The sequence below is a fragment of the Solanum verrucosum genome, unplaced genomic scaffold (assembly GCF_900185275.1).
Source record: "Solanum verrucosum unplaced genomic scaffold, falcon-dt-bn FXZP01000121.1, whole genome shotgun sequence".
Taxonomy (NCBI): domain Eukaryota; kingdom Viridiplantae; phylum Streptophyta; class Magnoliopsida; order Solanales; family Solanaceae; genus Solanum; species Solanum verrucosum.
Window position 1 is genome coordinate 82,219 of NW_026020509.1, and position 18,279 is coordinate 100,497.

Sequence of the window (18,279 nt, forward strand, 5' to 3'; positions counted from 1 at the left end):
CCTGAACAACATAGATTTTAGAGCTAACAGAACAAAAAAACACATGAGATTTATTCAATCAAATCCTTACTGTGACTGGCTAGAGGGAGAGCCTTGATGCAATGGTAAAGTTTTACCATCGTGTGATCGATAAGTCATGGGATCAAAGCTGTATTAACATTAGTGCAGAAAATTGTACAACTTATTGAGGGTTCAAAATCGATGCAGCTAGATCGGTAAAGGAATACAGATGCAAGCACCTGCTTCCATTTTTTGTTGCTGTACTTTGTAAGCCAAGTTGGCATATGTTTAACATAACAGCCAAAAGATAACACTCAGCTTTTAATCTTGATACAACCAAAGAGCAGCCAAATGATTAAATTACCTACATCATGAAAGTAGTTGTTAGTGTAATAAAATGGAATTTCAATGCATCAGAATTCATTATGATGTGAATGCTGGTGTCCTACTTTTGGGGCTCACTTGAATGAGTGGTGTAACTTTATTTTTGTTTTTCTGAGTTTTCTTTTGGAGCCACTTCTTTTTCTGCCGCCAATTCCTAGACCCCGTTAGCATTTATTACATATTTTACATGGATTTATATCCATATTTTCTTATTGATATGGAAGATCTTATCATTAGTCAAAAAACATCATAGTTACTGTAAAATCACTATTACATGTCATGTGAGAATTGGAAAGAAGTGACAAGACTGTCAAATATTATGCTTCTCAAAACATGTAGGATCCACCATCTTAAAGTTATACAAGTTACAACCCCATAGGTTCCAAGAGAGAGCCAATTATAAAGGGCTGCTCGTAAAGAAACCAACTGAAAAAAAGAAAGCTTCTCTCATCTATAGTTTTCAAAGTCTATAAACTACTTCCTATTTTATAGGTTATGAGCTTTCTAATCTCTGTTGTCTTTCATCTCTTGTTTGTTGGTAAACTGTTTTTTTTCTGAGTTTTGTTCTGTCCCTTCCTGTCTCAAAGCTTGTCATATAACTCTTCCACACTTGTAAAGATATTAACCGATAAAGCTCCTCCCAGAAATCGTTGCTTCTGGATCTCACTCTCTTCAAAATTTTCATCAAACAACAGAAACCTGAAGCATTTTGTCTCCATGGAAGCCAATAATAATGTAACCAGCCTTCGCGTAGCATCATTTTCTTGTTACCTTAGCAACCCTGATGACCAGAGCTTTTTACATAAACTAGGAGGCTCTTATGAAGAGCCTTATCCTGCTGTAAGAGCTACTAAGGCACCTACTAGTAAACCATCCTCAAATAACACTCGAGATAACCTTGCCAATCTTCGCGTTGAGTCTTTCTCTTCTTATCTCAAGACTGAAGAAGACAACTTCGCATTTAAGACCTCAGGTGTTGCTCCTGTTCAAGATCCTACTATTGCATTTGTTTTTCCTCAGCAAACTTTGGTTAGCACTCAGAAACACCAAGAAAGAACCAAGTTGAAAGACGGGGAACTAAGCATATTTGGAGCTGACAAGTATTTCAACAAGAAACTGGAATATGGAGCTGTCCCTACATCTGTGGTGAAGTATGGCGGGCAGACGAACAACGGGATGGTGGATCTTCCCCACCTGAAACCCAGTTCCCGGACAGGAACTCCAAGCATTTATTCAGAAGCAAGCAGTTTTAACAGTCAAAGTGCACTGATACAAAATCTTCCAAGAAATAGATATCAAACAAACCAGAAGAAGTCGACAGGAAGGAGTTTTTTTGCCAGCTTTGGTTGCCCCAGACCTTGTTCAGGAAAAAAAGCAGTCCGTGTGGATCAAAGCTCGGAACCTGGACTTCCCCAGCCAGGATCAAAACGTTCAACAGGTCATTTTGCACTAAGTTCTGGCACGGCTTCTGTGGACGAGAAGTTGAGAGTAGTCAAAAAACACTTGGATGATCAAGATCAAACCATAGAAGAACAAAGAAAATCAATAGAAGTGTTTGGCTCCGGAAAAATGAGAAAAGGAGACATAGCAGTAAATTTAGAAAGGAAACTCTCCATGTTAACTTGGGATGCCATTCCTAAAGCCCAAAACCTCCCTAGTACAACCATCGGAAGCAGTACAGTTTGCGATGACATGGCTAGTGATGCTAGCTCTGATTTATTCGAAATTGAGAATATATCTAGCAGTGGATATGGACTCATGAATTCAAAAACTAGCGATTATGTTCCTGGCTGCATGTCTCCAACAACTCAGTATGCACCAAGTGAGGCCAGTATCGAGTGGAGTGTTATCACAGACAGTGCTGCTGGTTATTCATCAGTTATCTCAGATTATGATGCAAAGAGAATTAGCATTAGTGGTAATGCAATTCCAAGAAATGCAGCATGTACAAACATCAAAACCAATAAGAATGCAGTCAACAAAGAAGATCAAAAAGCCCGGCCAGGCGGGCTTTTAGGTTGCAAGAGTCACAAAGCAGTAAGTGTGGTTGAAACTGTATACAAGACTGGTGAGAATACAAAACATCACCAGCGTGGTTAATCGAGATGATTACCCCCTAATTAATCAGTAATTTCTTGTTAAATAAGAGTGTTGAAATAAATTCAGTTTGAATTTTAGGAGTTTGTACTTTGTAATATCTTTAGTAATGAATTTGTATTTTTCTTGTCTCTCTTGAGAATATATTAGTTTTATTATTTTAGCTAATTTGTCTTCCACTTAACTGCTATGCACCTACTACTAATTATCTTGTAATCAAACAAAGCTTTATATCATGACTTATCTTTTTTTGCCAAGAAAAGACACAACAGCCTCAATACAAGAAAGTAAAGAAGCATTTCAGTGAGAGGCAACAAAGGCCCAGTTTAGAGAATATTTTTTTTAAAAAATTGTCACCTGAGGCCACCCTTGTCTAAAGAAAAAAGGTATCTTGGTTGTTTATGTTTTCCTTTTCTTGTGTGTTCACCTGATACTATAGTTGGTACATCCAATTTGATCATCTAATGCAACTAAAGCTACTTTTTCTAGACAGGTTTGCCTTACTTATGACGAGCAGTGGCGGAGCCACCTTTAAATGCCATTTGTCAAATTACACGGTGTAGATAGGTACTAATTTGTTATTATGCATATTTACTAATGAAAAACTTGACTCCACCACTACGTACGAGTAAGTAAATCCAAATCCAATAGTTGTCATGCACCAATGTGAAAAGACTTCTTCCTACCTAAACAGAATCTTACTTCAAACTGAGATACACCTCTGAACTTTTAATTGATGTCCCCAAACGATGCTTTCTCTTCTTTTTTCCTACTAGCAAACTTTTGATCTTTAGAGGCTTAAGACTTTGCAATTCTGTACTATACAATATATATATACGTGACAGGTAGTAACTATTTAGTGGAATAGTCAAAGTGCATCCAAGTTGATCTAATCACCACTGTTATCAAGTCCATCTAACTATATAAATTTGTCCCTGAATTTTTGTGTTTCGAAAAACATATATAAACAGGACAATCCCATTATGTTTCTAGCTAAATATTGGTTCTAGTTGTTGAATAAAAAGGACTGTCACAAACAATAACCATATTAGACAGAACAAGTACAAAAGATAAGCGTTGACACGTACCATGTTGAGACATTAAACTAAAAAGTTTAAGAGTTTCAATTGTCCTATTTATAAAACACAATTCCTTAGTTTCTCGACAGGAATCACGTGTTCAATCAGTTGAGGAATCCAAAAAACTGTTGAAGCAGGTGAGCTTTGATATTTTTAAGTTGAATTATATTAGTATATGGATTAATGTGGAATATGAGTTTTTAATAATTTGGAGGACTAAAAGGGAATGACAAAACCACATGTAGCCCAAATGTGTTGGGTACCAACATTCAATTTTGTACCCATCCAACAACTAAGATGGGGTTGTCTTAGTTCTCTTCTCTCACTTTCACCCAAACAATCCTTTAGGCTAAAATTCTGGTATAGGAGATACTTGTGTTTGATGTGCAATAACAAAAAATCATGTTGGGTATTCAGCAAAAAGGAATTATATACAAAGGGGTAGAAATACTCTTAATGATTTTGTCGAAAATGTACATGAGTAGCATGTTATTAATAATGCTTTTAGGCTAGCTAGTGTAACCAACAAATTTGGCGCATGACGAGCAGGGAGATGACATGACACATTTGACGCCCGTCAGGCTTCTGAAGAAGGGGTGAACATGATATGTTAGGGGAACCACACTTTGAAAATTAATTCAAGAGACGGAGTCAGAATTTAAAGTTTGTGGGTTTGAAATTTATTTATTTATTTTTAAAAAAAATTAAAGTTCAAACGCCCAAACTCTACAGTAGCTCCGCCTCTAGTTGAAGTTAGTAGATCGAAGAGGAAAATGAAGAGTTTTATAAGGAGTAACATAAGTTCTCATGATACACACATTTGAACTCGATCATGGAGTAGCCTAGAGAAACTTTAGTGAGGACTCTGAGTCCCTAAGGGGTTGTATGTGATGCTCACGAGGGCGTGCAACTCACACTTAAGGACTAATTAAGAGGCTTCTAGGTTGACAAGTTTATGAAAAAGGGGTGTACACGATCCATTAATTTGGTGAATCACATTGGAATAAGAGAGGAAAGTGAGAGTTTTATAAGACATAACACAAGTTCACGCACGATCTAATATGACTCAGGCTAGAAAAAAGAAAGTATTATTGATGATGGAGAAGCTAAGGTAACTACCATATGGAGCCATGTGGTTTATTGTCAACAAAGTTATAAAGAAGATGGCGAAAGCGCTAGGCCGTAATTGCATGAAGAAGACATCAAACTAAAATATTCATTCTCAAAAGATTGTCTCCATTCTTTTCCTGCAACTACTTGGATTTGATCTAGGTGTCAACTAGTATATAGCATTGATGATAATCTGGCCAATAGTACTAGGCACACCTATGCGGTAAAGGGGGTTTCAGCGATGGAGTCAGAATTTAAAATTTAATAATTAAATTAACTATCAAATTAATATTTATAATAATGTGTGAATAAAAACTGTAAGTTTGGCATGAACCCACATGTTATCATGTAGATCCGCCCCGAGTGTCCTAGCACTAAAGAATTGAGGGTGGAGATGATTTCTACTCATATTGGTAGCAATAGGGGGTCAAATGAGCGAATTGAAATGAAATTGAACAAGTTAAAATTGACTGAGTTCAGTCTTTTAAAAGGTCGGGGAGTGAGGCGAGGCGTTTACAGTACGGGGTGATGTGTAAGCCTCGAGACACGGGGCGTAAGTCCCATGGATCTACTGAACGTAATCTCATGTATATTCAATTTTATAGTTTTATTACTAATAAAATAAGCAAAAGTAAACCTTTGGATGATTTTACAAATAATTTTTTATAAATAACCTATAATATATAGAAATTATATTTATTTAAGATAAGTATTACTCCCTCCGTTTCACAAAGAATGACCTCCTTTCCTTTTTAGTCAGTTTCAAAAAGAATGACCTCTTTCCTTTTTGGGTAACATTTTACTTTTTGCTTTCCACGTGACATGTTTAAGACCACAAGATTAAGAGCAATTTTGTACATTTGACATAACTTTAATTTAGGACCACAAGATTCAAAAGTCTTCTTTATTTACTTTAACTCCGTGCCAAGTCAAACCAGGTCATTCTTTATGAAACGGAGGGAGTAATAATTAATAATGAAGAAAAAAAAGTATTATAATTACTATTTGAGAAATATCATTACACCAATATATAATAAAAAATATGATTTAAAGCAAAAAATGTTTAAAAAAATTAAAAACGCCTGGGCCTACGCTTTTTACGCCCATGACTTACGTTTTTATGCTTGAGGCTTACGCCTCAAATTTTAGAACTTACGCCTTATGAATCTACGTCTTTAATTTACGCCCCGGTACCTTTTTGGTACGCCCCACCCCGAAACTCGCCTCGAGACTCGCCCAAAAAACGTTTTTGAAAACACTGACTAAGTTAATAAATGAGTCTGGCCTGAAATCAGTCCAAAAATTACTTGGGTTGAAATAGAATGGGCTTAAAATGGGTTGAGTCATGACCGGTCCAATTTGACCCAATTTTAATTTTTCAAATGGTCCACATTTCTTACCCCACCTCTTACTAAGGTCCACCCTTTAGGTCTGACTCACAACCTCAACCCTTGCTCGATCCATGACCTAAGACTTGACCTTGATCTGATCCTTACTCGAAGCCCAAGACACGAGCCTTAACCCTCGACCTCGACCCGACACTCGAGACACTAGTCTTATGACCCTACCATGACCCGAGACTCAAAATCCAACCCTAACCCAGGCCTTAAGTCTTGACTTTGACACAAAGTTCGAGACATGAGCCTAACTCAAGACTCAAGACACGACCTTGATCTGAGACTCTAGACTCGACTTTGACTCAGTACTAGAGACCCAACCCCGACCCAGAACTCAAGACTCGACCTTGATCCTAAACCCAACCCCAACCAGAGATCTTATCCTAACTCGGTATTCAAGACTCCACTTTGACTCAGAACTCGAGACCCGACCCCAACCCCCGACTTTGACCCAAAATCGAGACCCAAACCTCAACCTGGATTTGGGACCTGACCTCGACTTGGGACCAAAGTAATAGGACCCAAATCCCGACCCATTAAAAGAATCAAAGTAAATCTCAACAATAAATTCAAATTAAAGTAAATCTTAAAAATATAGTAATATACCATAATTGTTCTAATAATGAGCTAAACTGATGATCACTTCCAAAATGAATTATGTTAGGGTGAGCTAAAATTAGCCTAATATGAAATTATCTTATACCCAACTCTTAAAATATTGGGCGGTTTAGATAGCCATCACATTTTGGGCCATATAACAGCTCTACTGTAGCATTAATGAATTTGTAGGCCTACTATGGGAATGTTTTGCACAAAATGGACCATTAGAAGTTGGATATCAATGTCGTAGTTAAGGTTTGAGGATGACTGACATACGAATCGATTTCGATAACGTATGCTTTAAATGTATCTCTTTGTCGTTCACTATTTCACTTTTTATTTTAATTAAATAAATAGATATAAAGTTTAACAAACTGTAGCACATGTTTCTTTTTAAAAAAAAAGATTATTAGGTTAAAATTACCTACAATGGTAGTCTAAGTAAATAAGTAACTTGATATAACAAGAGAGTGCATATATACAAAATTAAACCAAGAATTAGTGATATGTGCCGTGACCATATATAAAATGGTTAAAATTATGACATGTTGAATATTCAACTATCTTTTGAGAAAATTAAATGCTACTATGCTATAGTTTAACCCCGTCAATAATTAATTGTAAGCATCCTTATCAAAAAAGATAAGATAAGATTTTATTTTAATTTTATTTTATCCTCTTTCAATACTATCCTTCTTCAAAACATCATCAAAAGGGACCTAAGCCTTTGGGCCTTAAATTCCTTAGCCAGTCAAGCCCAAAGAGAAAAGATTGTTGGGCCAAATTCTGCCAAGTGAAATGAATTTTGGTTGTTTCTATTTTAATCAACGGAAAAAGATTGATATACTCCTCAACTTTATCGTTTAGAATTGATATATAAAAATGATTCACGTTATAAAAGTGGTTCACATTTAAAGCTGATATTCCCTTCAACTTTTTCTTATTATTAGTTTAAGCACAAAAAACAGCAAATGCACAAAGAAGCAAGGAATTTCTCACATTAAATTTGAGATTTATTATATCATACTAACCTATTTATTATATTTCGACTGAAAAAGAAAAAGAAAAATTTACTTTTTTAATATTAGAGTCAAGTCAGCAGCAGTAGTACTAATTTTTAACTGTAGTAATAATAATAATAATTCCACTTATATATTGTCACACAGTAGACGTGTCAAAGTCACAGCTTATGACAAAAAGCAAAAGTGCTTAAGTGTCATTCACTTATTGGGTGTGAAAAACCCTAAAACCCTTAATATATTGTGTCTCAAAGAGACAGGTTATTGCCGTTTAGGGTTTAAGCAAAATCAAGAAAAAGCAGTTAAGCAGCTTCTGTTCCTCAGCTGCTGTGTGTTTGGCAAAAGGGAAAAAATAATGGTGGTTGACAAAGGGAAGAAGCAGAAAGTGGAAGAGGAAAACTACATTGATGAAAAGCTCATTTTTTCCATTGAAAAATTGCAAGAAATACAAGATGACCTTGACAAGGTAAATTCTATCGTCCTTAGTGTCAAACAATAAATCCTGGAAATATTTACCTAATTTGAGTCCTTTTCATTCCAATACTTGGTAATTTTTATTTTTTTGACAAGGATTTATCTAAAACTAGTAAAGATTCAATTTTTATTGTATAGAATTAGGTAGGAGCTAAGTTTAGTTAATTATTGCTCAGAGGCAGATCCAGGATTTGAAGTTTATGGGTTCCCAGTGATCTCAAATAAATTAGTAGTATAAGGTATCCAAGAGGATTCGAGCAAATTAGGGGGCGGCTTAGATTAGCAGCTTCAATTTCTGCCGCTGAACCAAGCACTTGATTTGCTAGTGGTCAAATATTTCTTATATAGTTAGTGTCTACCCAAAAGTCACTGGGTTCCCGGAAGCTCCACTCTACCCCTGCATCCGTCCCTGTTCTAGCTAGGTAGTGCGTTGAACAGTTAATCTCAATGCAGAGCAGGTTGTCCGAGTGGAAAGTCTCTTTATTTTTCTTCTTTGGGTGGCTGGGTTTGGGGTTCTTGAAATATGCTGTTTATAATATGTGCCAGAATATTGCTGATGGATATAGAAGGTCGGTGTAGCTGACTCTATGATCGACTAATCATTCTATGATGAAAACAGAATAACTGCCAATTTTGTGTTATTTTTGGGACATAGTTGTTCCGATGATCGTCTATGTCTTTAATATAATTTGTTGCAGCTTGGCACTCCTTAATTTCCCCTTTTCCATTGTTAAGATTGAGTAAGCTTTTAATGCATCGAACATCCTTGTATGTTTTCTAACATTGCTCAAAAAGTTGTCTGGTTTGTCCATGTATCTGACATGAGAATATGGTTCCTTGTTTTAGTGTGGACATAAACTGGATATCACTGGTAGTGTTGCAGTGTTCTAGCTTTTTCAGCTACACACTGAAAGCTTAATCACTCAGCAAACTATCAACTTTTACTGGTTCACAATAACTAACTTAGATCAATTTGCTAGAAGTTTTTCTTCTGCTGTTTAACTGTAAGATAAGATGGGATGCCCTTGGTTTTACATGTTAACCGATATATCAATTTTGCTGGCAGATCAATGAGAAAGCAAGCGAGGAAGTGTTGGAAATAGAACAGAAGTACAACAAGATCCGCAAGCCTGTTTATGATAAGCGAAATGATATCATTAACTCTATTTCTGACTTCTGGTTGACTGCTGTTAGTGGCCCCATCCTGATCCTTTTTTTTTCTCTATATTCTGGATTTCTGAAGATTATTTTAACACTATAATTGATCTCATTTGCTTGCAGTTTTTGAGTCATCCTGTTCTTGGTGACCTTCTAACTGAAGAGGACCAAAAGGTTTGATTCTAATTTGTTACATATAAACTTCTGAAGCAAACCATTACTGTTTCTCTAATATTGACACCCGCTCAATTAGCAAAGAGTCTCTCATCTGATACACTGTCTAAGTACAGTTTGAATGGCTGCTTTCGTTCTGATATGAATCTCATAATGTTACTGCCTTCTTTCTTGCTAGATTTTCAAATTCTTAAGTTCTATTGAAGTGGAAGACTCGAAAGATGTGAAATTTGGTTATTCAATCGCGTTTGTGAGTTCACTACTCTCTTGATGCTGAAAGTAATTTAGTACATTAGACTCTTGTGTTTGCTGGGATGTAGAATGCTAATGACTCCTCGTCTTCCTCACAGAACTTTAAGTCCAATCCTTTTTTTGAAAATTCAAAGCTCTCAAAGACCTATACCTTTCTTGAAGATGGACCTACAAAAATCACAGCTACACCAATAAAATGGAAAGAAGGCAAGGTGAGTCGCCAATTTGCTACTTGACAATTGTTACACATCTTTATGTTATCCCTTTCCTCTCACTATATATGTTGTTTGACTTTTGAAGGGCATTCCTAATGGTGTTGCTCAGGAGAAGAAAGGAAACAAGCGATCCCATGCTGAAGAGAGGTCAGCTTACAGATCTAGCATTTCTTAGGACTTTTAGTTTTTTGCAAGGCTATTAATTGTTTATAACAAGTCTGTCAACTTGCAACTGATATATTGTTGGAACCTTGGTTCGTTCAAGAGAAAAGTAGGTTTGCTCACACATTAAACCAGGTTATGATCTCTACCTTAGGAATACAGATTCTTGTACAGCACATTTTCTTACTAAATCTCACCTATAACTGGCTCATTCTGATCTTTGAAATAACAAACTAACCTAATTGCCTGCTGCAATGTGTTTACTTCACTATAGAGTCAAGTGCGAAATATATTGGTCCATCCATCACAAAAAGAAATGACAGGATTAAATATAATGATTCAAATCACTAATTTTGCATTGATTTCTGACATCCAATTTTTGAAATAGAAGTTACATATTCAGGAACTATATAAGAGTATGGCAAATAATAACTTTTTATAACTAAAAATATTAATAAAATGTTTTGGAAAAATTCTTTCTCGAGAAAACCTATTTGAGTTCCCAAATAGTAATAGTGTAAAATATGGCAGTTAATGCAGCCTTGTTGAAACTATTTTACAACTCTGTGCACTCACTAAGTCTTTTGTCTACAACATTCTGTGACTATCCTCATAAAGTCACAGTTACTTGGTAGTTGGTACTAAGTTGGTACAGAGACTGAACACATGCTCAATGCTGTCTTCTGCACTCTTAATTTTAGCTGTACTGCTAAGTGTCATATTCATGGTCATCCTATCTCAGTTGCTTTTCGCTTGTTTTTCCATACAGCTTCTTCACCTGGTTCAGTGAAGTCAATAAAAAAGATGACAGCGATGATGATGAAAATGAGGTTCTGGAGATTCAGGATGAGGTAAAATCTAAATCTTCGGCAAATAATTAAGATTTGTGGTGTCCTTTTTTTTGGATGGGAGAAGGAGAGCGTATTTAGGTGTTTTGGTGCATAAAGTTTTTTGCATTTTCAAACTTGTACCTTTGTTTTCTTGTTTGCAGGTTGCTGAAATAATCAAGGATGACTTGTGGCCAAACCCTTTAACTTATTTTACCAATGTTAGTTCCATACTGCATCTCTTGTTTCCTTGATCTGTTAATCAAGATTTAGTCATGCACTTTTAACTTGATAACATTATCTGAGATTTACTTTACCACAGGAGCCTGATGAAGAAGATTTTGAGGGTGATGAAGGTGGTGATGAGGTATAGCAACATTCTTGCTAATTGTTGTCATAACTTGTGCACATCATTTGCTATATATTAAGTCATACTTAGTCATCTGTGGCTCTAATATACCCTCCTTTTGGGATTACATTTATTTCTTTCCTAGGCCCACGTGGTATGAGGGTGACAGGGCACTATTGGACAAAGTTTCTAGTTTCTAAGTGCAGCCTTAGTAACTTTAGTTGTAGAATTCAAGTGTTTGACCCTGCTTGGTTGTGGCCTTGGTTGATTGTTAAGTCGATTTGTTGTCCTTGTGAGTTGAGTTGCTTTTGTTGACTTCAGAATTACATAGTGGTTACGTAGTTTAATGGTTTTCTTAAATACTAGGGATAATTTTGTTTCTATCCCCCCGTTCTCTCTCACGTCAAGTAGAAAGAGTCTACTCAAGTTTGTAGGTAGTTTCTTCAAGACTTTCCTTCTTTTATGTATGTCTAAAAGAAGCACACACTGTCAGCATTTGGTAGTATAATTGGTTAACAGTTTGAAATGTCCTTCCAAGTGACTGATAGGATTTTACTACAATCTTAATAGCTGCAATGCTGTATGAAATCCAATAAAACCACAAACCTCCATTATAACTTTCTGCAAGAAATATAGTTCTTTGTGTTTGTGGGGCTTCGGTGTTTTAGGTGTTTATCCTACATTTCCATCTTAGTTTTCATGAAAACTTGTTGCTGCTGTATTGTGGGTTAAATTAAAACTTCGTCTACCTTGCATTTTGATGAGAAGTTGGGTGGATATCAAGTTGGGTGTAATAGAAGGCGGAGTCGAGACATGTGAGGGAGAAAAGGGAAGGTATGGTGAAGGAAGTCTTAGATCGAAGCCTCAAAAAGATGCCATCTTTAAAAGAATCATAAAGGGGAGTTAGGGGATTCTTCTATACTTGTAAATACATTTGTTTCAGCACCTTCTTGGTGCTATTCAATGAAAATACGTTAACTTAGTATAAAAACAAATGCATAATATAAGGAAGAGGATGAAACCATAGCTTTTGGTTTTACCTTCCTGGAGGGTATTGGTTGGGTACTCTTCCTTTCAGAAGATCAAAGTTGTCTTTGTTTTTGAGAACAATAAAGTATCTATTCTGACAAAGAAATTGTGTTTATTTTCTTCCTTTCTTCCCCTTGGGCCTAGGGAGAGAGGTCCTTTTGGTGGAACCTCACTCTTTTTTGTTTAGGATAAGAAGAGGGAGCGGGTTTCTTACTGTTGTTTCACTTTCCTAGCCGAAAAGAGGTAAAAGTAGAACATGTATGACTCCATGAGGAGTTGGGATTTTCGCCGCAGGAAAGAGGAAAGCCTGCTTTTGTTTTAAACTCTGATTTCCAATTCTACCAAACAACATGAGGAGGAAGAAATGCAATTATGTGCAAGTGCCCCTATCTCTTCTTACCTTTCCTCTGCTGTTCCTCAACTTAAATTTGGCATATGACTTATATTCTGGATACAATGCAGAGATATTTTGTGGTTCAAAACTTGTTAATGGGGTCTTTTACTGCATGCTCATCATTCTTTTTGGAAGATGAATGTATAGTTCTTCTTGATTTTTTAAATTATAATAGATAAATTGTGTATATGGTGGTAAAATGAAAGATGTTCTTTTCTGTCTTTGTATGGTTTGGTTGATTTGATTTGAATTCCTATATGCAGGGCGAAGACTCTGAAGATGAAGGTGATGAGGAGGAAGAGGAAGACGACGAAGATGAAGAAGATAAATGAACTGTTAATGGACCTCGTGTTTGATTTGATTTCTCTTCGACGTTTCAATCATCATAGTTGCTATCTGTAAAGAAGCTTAATATTGCAGAAAAATTGAATTATATATAGTGGTGACTTCTTTTTGGCTACAATGAACTTTTTCTTATTCATTCTTTAACCTTTACTTATAATCTTTTTAATTTTTATGTACGTATTTTTTAACTTCATGATTCTTCCTATGCAAAAAGGTTTTACTCATCTCTTTAAGGAAATAACATACCAGTAAATTGTCAGCTCACATATTTGACCTGGTACTAAGTACTAACAACGTCATATATTTCATTTAAATATCCACTTGATTCCAAATTCGTAGTAGGTGGAAACACAATACTTTATTTTGAAGATGATGATACCAACACAGTTTGTAGTGACTAGAATATTATTCTTTCTTGTTTGACGCTTGGCACATGGGATAAGTATAATAATTTTGAAACAAAATTTCAGATTAATTTTATCGTTTGATCATCGAGCAACCAAACCAAGTTGACATTGAACAAATGGCAAAAGTACCAACTGTAGATTTGAGTCTATTTTTCAGAGAAGGATATGAAGATAAAAAGAGCAAAATTGTTGATACAATTAGTAAAGCCTGTTGTGAGTATGGTTTTTTCCAAATTGTGAATCATGGTGTACCCCTTGATCTCATTAGTCAAGCTCTGAAGGTGTCAAAGTCTTTCTTTGAATCTCCAACTGAAGCCAAACTCAAATGTTCTCCACTGCCTAATGTACCTGTTCCTGCAGGCTATAACAAGAAGCCTAATCCTTCTTATGAGTTTAGTGAATTCCTTATTATGCTTCCACCTGGTTCTGACTTCAATATCTTCCCAGACAATCCTCCTCAATTTCGGTATGAGCATAATTTTTAGCCTTTTGTCTTCTAATACTTCATAAGTGAATCTAGAACGGATACAGGGTTCAATTGCTTTCAACTCGAATTATGTATATGTACATAAAGAAAAAGTTTAAAATGTGTGTGTATAATAAATTGGGTTCTTTTTTATCATTTAATCAGATTGTTTAGCTATACAATTTCACATTAGGTAGAGGTACACCCCACCCTCTCCAGACCCAAATAGAATACAATATATTTGATCTTAATAAACATATATCAGCATGATGCATTTAGTCCTTCACTTGATTTGCAGAGGGGGGATAAACTTTGGTGTTTCATATCTTGTGCAAGTGGAACAATATCATCTATTTATATGATGAATTTCTTTAACATTTCAGAGAGGTGATGGAAGAGTTATTCTCCCAATTCATGAAGATAGGAATGGTTGTTGAAAGAATCCTAAGCGAGTGTCTGGGGCTTCCTCCCTGTGTTCTTGAAGAATTCAACAATGACAGAAGCTGGGATTTCCTCATTGCTTTATTTTACTTGCCGGCAACAGAGAAAGAAAGGATAGGATCAAATCCACATAAAGATTTAAGTTGCTTCACAATTGTTTTACAAAATGAAGTTGCAGGCCTGGAGGTTCAAAAGGACGGCGAATGGATCCTAATAGCCCCACAACCAGATACCCTTGTTGTCAACATTGATGATGCTCTTCAGGTAAATAAATGTATTTGTGAATGAAAAAGGTACTTCTCAAAAACAAATTGAGTAGCAGCTAGCTATCTCATTAGTAAAAATCAATAGTTAGCTATAGAGGCGGATTCAGGATATGACTTCCTATAGCGACTTTTAGCTAGGATGTAATTATTTGTAATGGAATGAATTCTGATAGTTACAACGTGAACAGGTCCTTACGAAGGACAAATTCAAGAGTCCACGCCATAGAGTGGTGAGACCAAATGGAAGATCAAGGAATTCATTTGCGTTCTTCCACAATTTATCAGGGGATAAGTGGATACAACCACTGCCCCAGTTCACAAAAGAGATTGCAGAACCACCAAAATACAGGCCATTCTTGTATAAAGAGTATCTACAGAAAAGAAGAGAAAGCAAGTCTAAGCACATTACCAGGATCGAAGATGAGATTACCATATCGCATTATGCAATCACTGAAGAGTAATATTACACAAAATAAATGACTTGTAACTTATAAGACATTAACTCATGGTTTTCACAATTTTCTCATACTGATTGCTATAAACTTATCAATAGATTTATCAAGGATATTGAGCTTTTTAATAGTAAACCCCATTGATGAGTAAAGTCATTTAAGGTCTATATATGTTTTTTTGTTTTCAAGTTCCAAAATTTCAGAGATATATTGAAGGTAACATGCCTATTTTATTAGTCTTGAAAAGGGGAAAACAGAATATGCTTATTGACATGTTAAGTATATTAGCTTGTGTGGGAGAATACAAATCAACGAAATGGAGTTTTTGCTCTCCATAGATTTAAGTAGTGTAGCTTATGAACGATCTTTGGTACTACTTTTCTTTGTACAAAAAAATAAATGTATAGAGTATGATACGGACTCAAGTCAGGTGAAACAATTATATTTAAAGCTTATTTTCAAGGGGGGTAGATCCCTACCTGTCCATGACATAGAAAAGGATTAACTTTGAGGAATCAAATGGATCCCAAAGTGTTCTTTTTATTACTTTTCCTAAAAGAAAATCTGTTTAATAGTAATGGGCAATGTCGAAATTTGAAAAGTGCAAGTCAGTAGGCCTTGGCCACTCTTATTAGACAAAAGGGCTGAGTGCTGACCACAACTCTCTTCTTATAAATTGGGCCCAGAAAGAGCAGTCCAACATGCAAAACGCAATCGGCTCGGCCCGCGCTTGCACTTTTGTCGGTTTTTAAGTTTATATTTTCATATCGTAATATCTCCTAAGTTAATATCCCATGACCTTAAAGAGCTTATGTCTTGTTAGGTATAAGTTTGATTTCTAAAGACAAAAATGAAAGATCAGCTTATTTAAAAGGAAAATCGTGCTATCGTCTTTTCTCAAAGTAATAAGCCACCAAATCTTACAGTCTAATTAATAAAATCGATGAGAGTTTTTTTCACACCTTAACTATGAGTTGGATTTTCCCTATTCTCATTTCCTTAAATCAATTAACATCCAGCAGAATGTTAAAGGGAGATTAATTAGTAGCTTTTCATTGACTAATAATGAAGAAATTTAAACCGATTTTACTTATCTTGTAAGCTAAAGAGGTAACAAAGAATGAGATAGGTTTCATCACACAAGCTAAAAAGTTTGAAAAATAGTTCTAACCTTTAATTATATAACCTTTATTTTACCTACCACAGTTCTCTATGCTCAATTTCACAATCAATTATTTCTGGTAGGTCCCATTTCACAAAAATAAAAATGTTAATGCTCATCAAGAGTGACATAACAAAATAATGAGTATTATTATTTTTGGTTATATCGTTTTCTATGCACACTTATGTCTGCTGCATGCATCATTTTATTAGAGCACTTTAATTGGAAAAAAATTGCTTTCCTTTAATTAATCCTTTACTTTTCACATGAATATTGATACTAAAAATATTTTTCTAACTGTTGGGTGTGACGTGGCGTTGTCTTCATCTTGTGATTGAAAAAGTATATATGTGCTTTATTATTATGAGGAGCCATGTGTAATCATCATTTCCTCTTTAATCATTCAACCAACGTAACGCACAATCTTGAATCTCTAACCTTAAACCCCTCAAATTTATCTAATTAAAACGCCACCTTAATTGTTGGACCTAGGTGTTTAACTAGGTCCATAGCTCTTGCTTCCCCAATAATTATAATTTGGTGTTCTTTCATGTCCTCTAGTCACTCATTTTAGAGAAACAAAAATAACTTCAACTATTTGCTTCAACATTTAACTTATCTACCCCTTTATGTCTCAAAATACTCATCATATTAAAAATACTAGTCATTTTAAAATATCAAGATAAATTTTTAAATTTTATCCTTTTTGTAAAATTGTTCCTGAGGACTATAAACATCGATCTCAATTATCACACATAAGTAAATACTCAATGAAGGAGATTATATCTTAAGAGATAAATAAATATAAAATAGCTAAATACCCTCTTAACTAATATTTTCTTAAGAACCATATAAATTAAAAATCGAATAAATATTTTGTGATAGAGAAAGTAATTATCCATTTAAGGAAGAGATAGAGATTATCAAGTCGAATACCCTTTATGATTGATGATATTAAATTTTTTTTTTTTATATATGTGTCAAAATCAAGGAGTAAAATACTAAATGATTTTAGTTATAAATTGACTTAAGGTCATATTTTTTTCACATTAAATAGGAAAAGCATAAGATGACAAACAAAGTACGTGTAACTATAATTAATCCAACTCCTGCTTCTGGAACTATGTGTGTTGGTATTTTTCTCTAAATCTCCAGATATTGTCCGTCCATGTACATCCTTAGAAATCAGAATAAGATATATGTATGAGATACTAGTTATTTTTTGTGTCTTTTGATTGGTTTTCATAAAGTTTGTCTGGATAAGATATTAAGATATTTATTTTTCTTTTTCTTAGCTAGGTGGGTTTTTTTTTCTGGAAAATTTAGGGTATGGACAACACACAAAAAGGCAACAGAAAATGACTTTTGTTAAATTGATTTATCTGCAAAATGCGATTCTTTGATAGTTACATCTCTTTCTCCATATCTTATTCCCACTTTCAGATTTTCGTAATTATCTTTATCTATTTTCAACTTCTATGAACCATGTTTCTTTTCTATAATTGATAAAAGTCGTTGTTTTAAAAGACACTGATTAGAACTATGTATATATGTTTGTTTATAACAAATTTTAAAATGACAGAAAATAAATTACAATCACAAATAAAATATGAAGAAACGTGATTTTATTGATAAATAGTGCGGGTATAATTCCGTTTCTCCCTTGACTCTTCTTTCATAAGATATTTATTCATGATTTGAGGGCCGTTTGTGGCGTATTTCTCGAATTAGGATGATTGATTTTGATCTCTATGAATATTCATGAATTTGTGGAATATTCGAGATTTCAATCTCTTTATGAAATTTTCGAGATGCATTTCAAGGAAATATAGTACCTTTTATATAAGCACGAACTAGAGTTTATGGTTGAGTAGCCTCCAAGAAATCTAATTGAAATTGAACACACCATTAGAGTTCCAACTCAAATTGAATGTGTCTTGTAGAGTCCCACAAAATTTTAATGTCTACAATGTCAATTTCTTTACTTTGTAGCTGAACTTTCTTATCTATGCAATGTGAA

At 34.8% G+C, this 18,279-nt stretch overlaps 3 protein-coding genes across 3 annotated transcripts; all 3 read left to right on the forward strand.

The window, feature by feature from the left end:
- The first annotated feature begins 614 nt into the window (after window positions 1-614).
- Window positions 615-2,649, forward strand: LOC125809764 (protein PHYTOCHROME KINASE SUBSTRATE 3-like). Its single transcript, XM_049489362.1, has one exon. The coding sequence runs from the start codon at window positions 1,102-1,104 to the stop codon at window positions 2,482-2,484; it is 1,383 nt and encodes a 460-aa protein (XP_049345319.1). The 5' UTR covers window positions 615-1,101; the 3' UTR covers window positions 2,485-2,649.
- A 4,771-nt stretch (window positions 2,650-7,420) lies between these two features.
- LOC125809721 (NAP1-related protein 2-like) lies at window positions 7,421-13,175 on the forward strand. Its single transcript, XM_049489317.1, has 10 exons — window positions 7,421-8,152; window positions 9,227-9,349; window positions 9,442-9,492; window positions 9,671-9,742; window positions 9,843-9,956; window positions 10,045-10,106; window positions 10,891-10,972; window positions 11,113-11,169; window positions 11,271-11,315; window positions 12,984-13,175. The coding sequence occupies exons 1-10, from the start codon at window positions 8,042-8,044 to the stop codon at window positions 13,050-13,052; spliced, it is 786 nt and encodes a 261-aa protein (XP_049345274.1). The 5' UTR covers window positions 7,421-8,041; the 3' UTR covers window positions 13,053-13,175.
- Window positions 13,176-13,564: 389 nt separating this feature from the next.
- LOC125809691 (flavonol synthase/flavanone 3-hydroxylase-like) lies at window positions 13,565-15,116 on the forward strand. Its single transcript, XM_049489286.1, has 3 exons — window positions 13,565-13,938; window positions 14,322-14,643; window positions 14,834-15,116. Exons 1-3 carry the CDS (start codon window positions 13,589-13,591, stop codon window positions 15,104-15,106), a joined length of 945 nt encoding a protein of 314 aa, XP_049345243.1. The 5' UTR covers window positions 13,565-13,588; the 3' UTR covers window positions 15,107-15,116.
- Window positions 15,117-18,279: the final 3,163 nt, after the last annotated feature.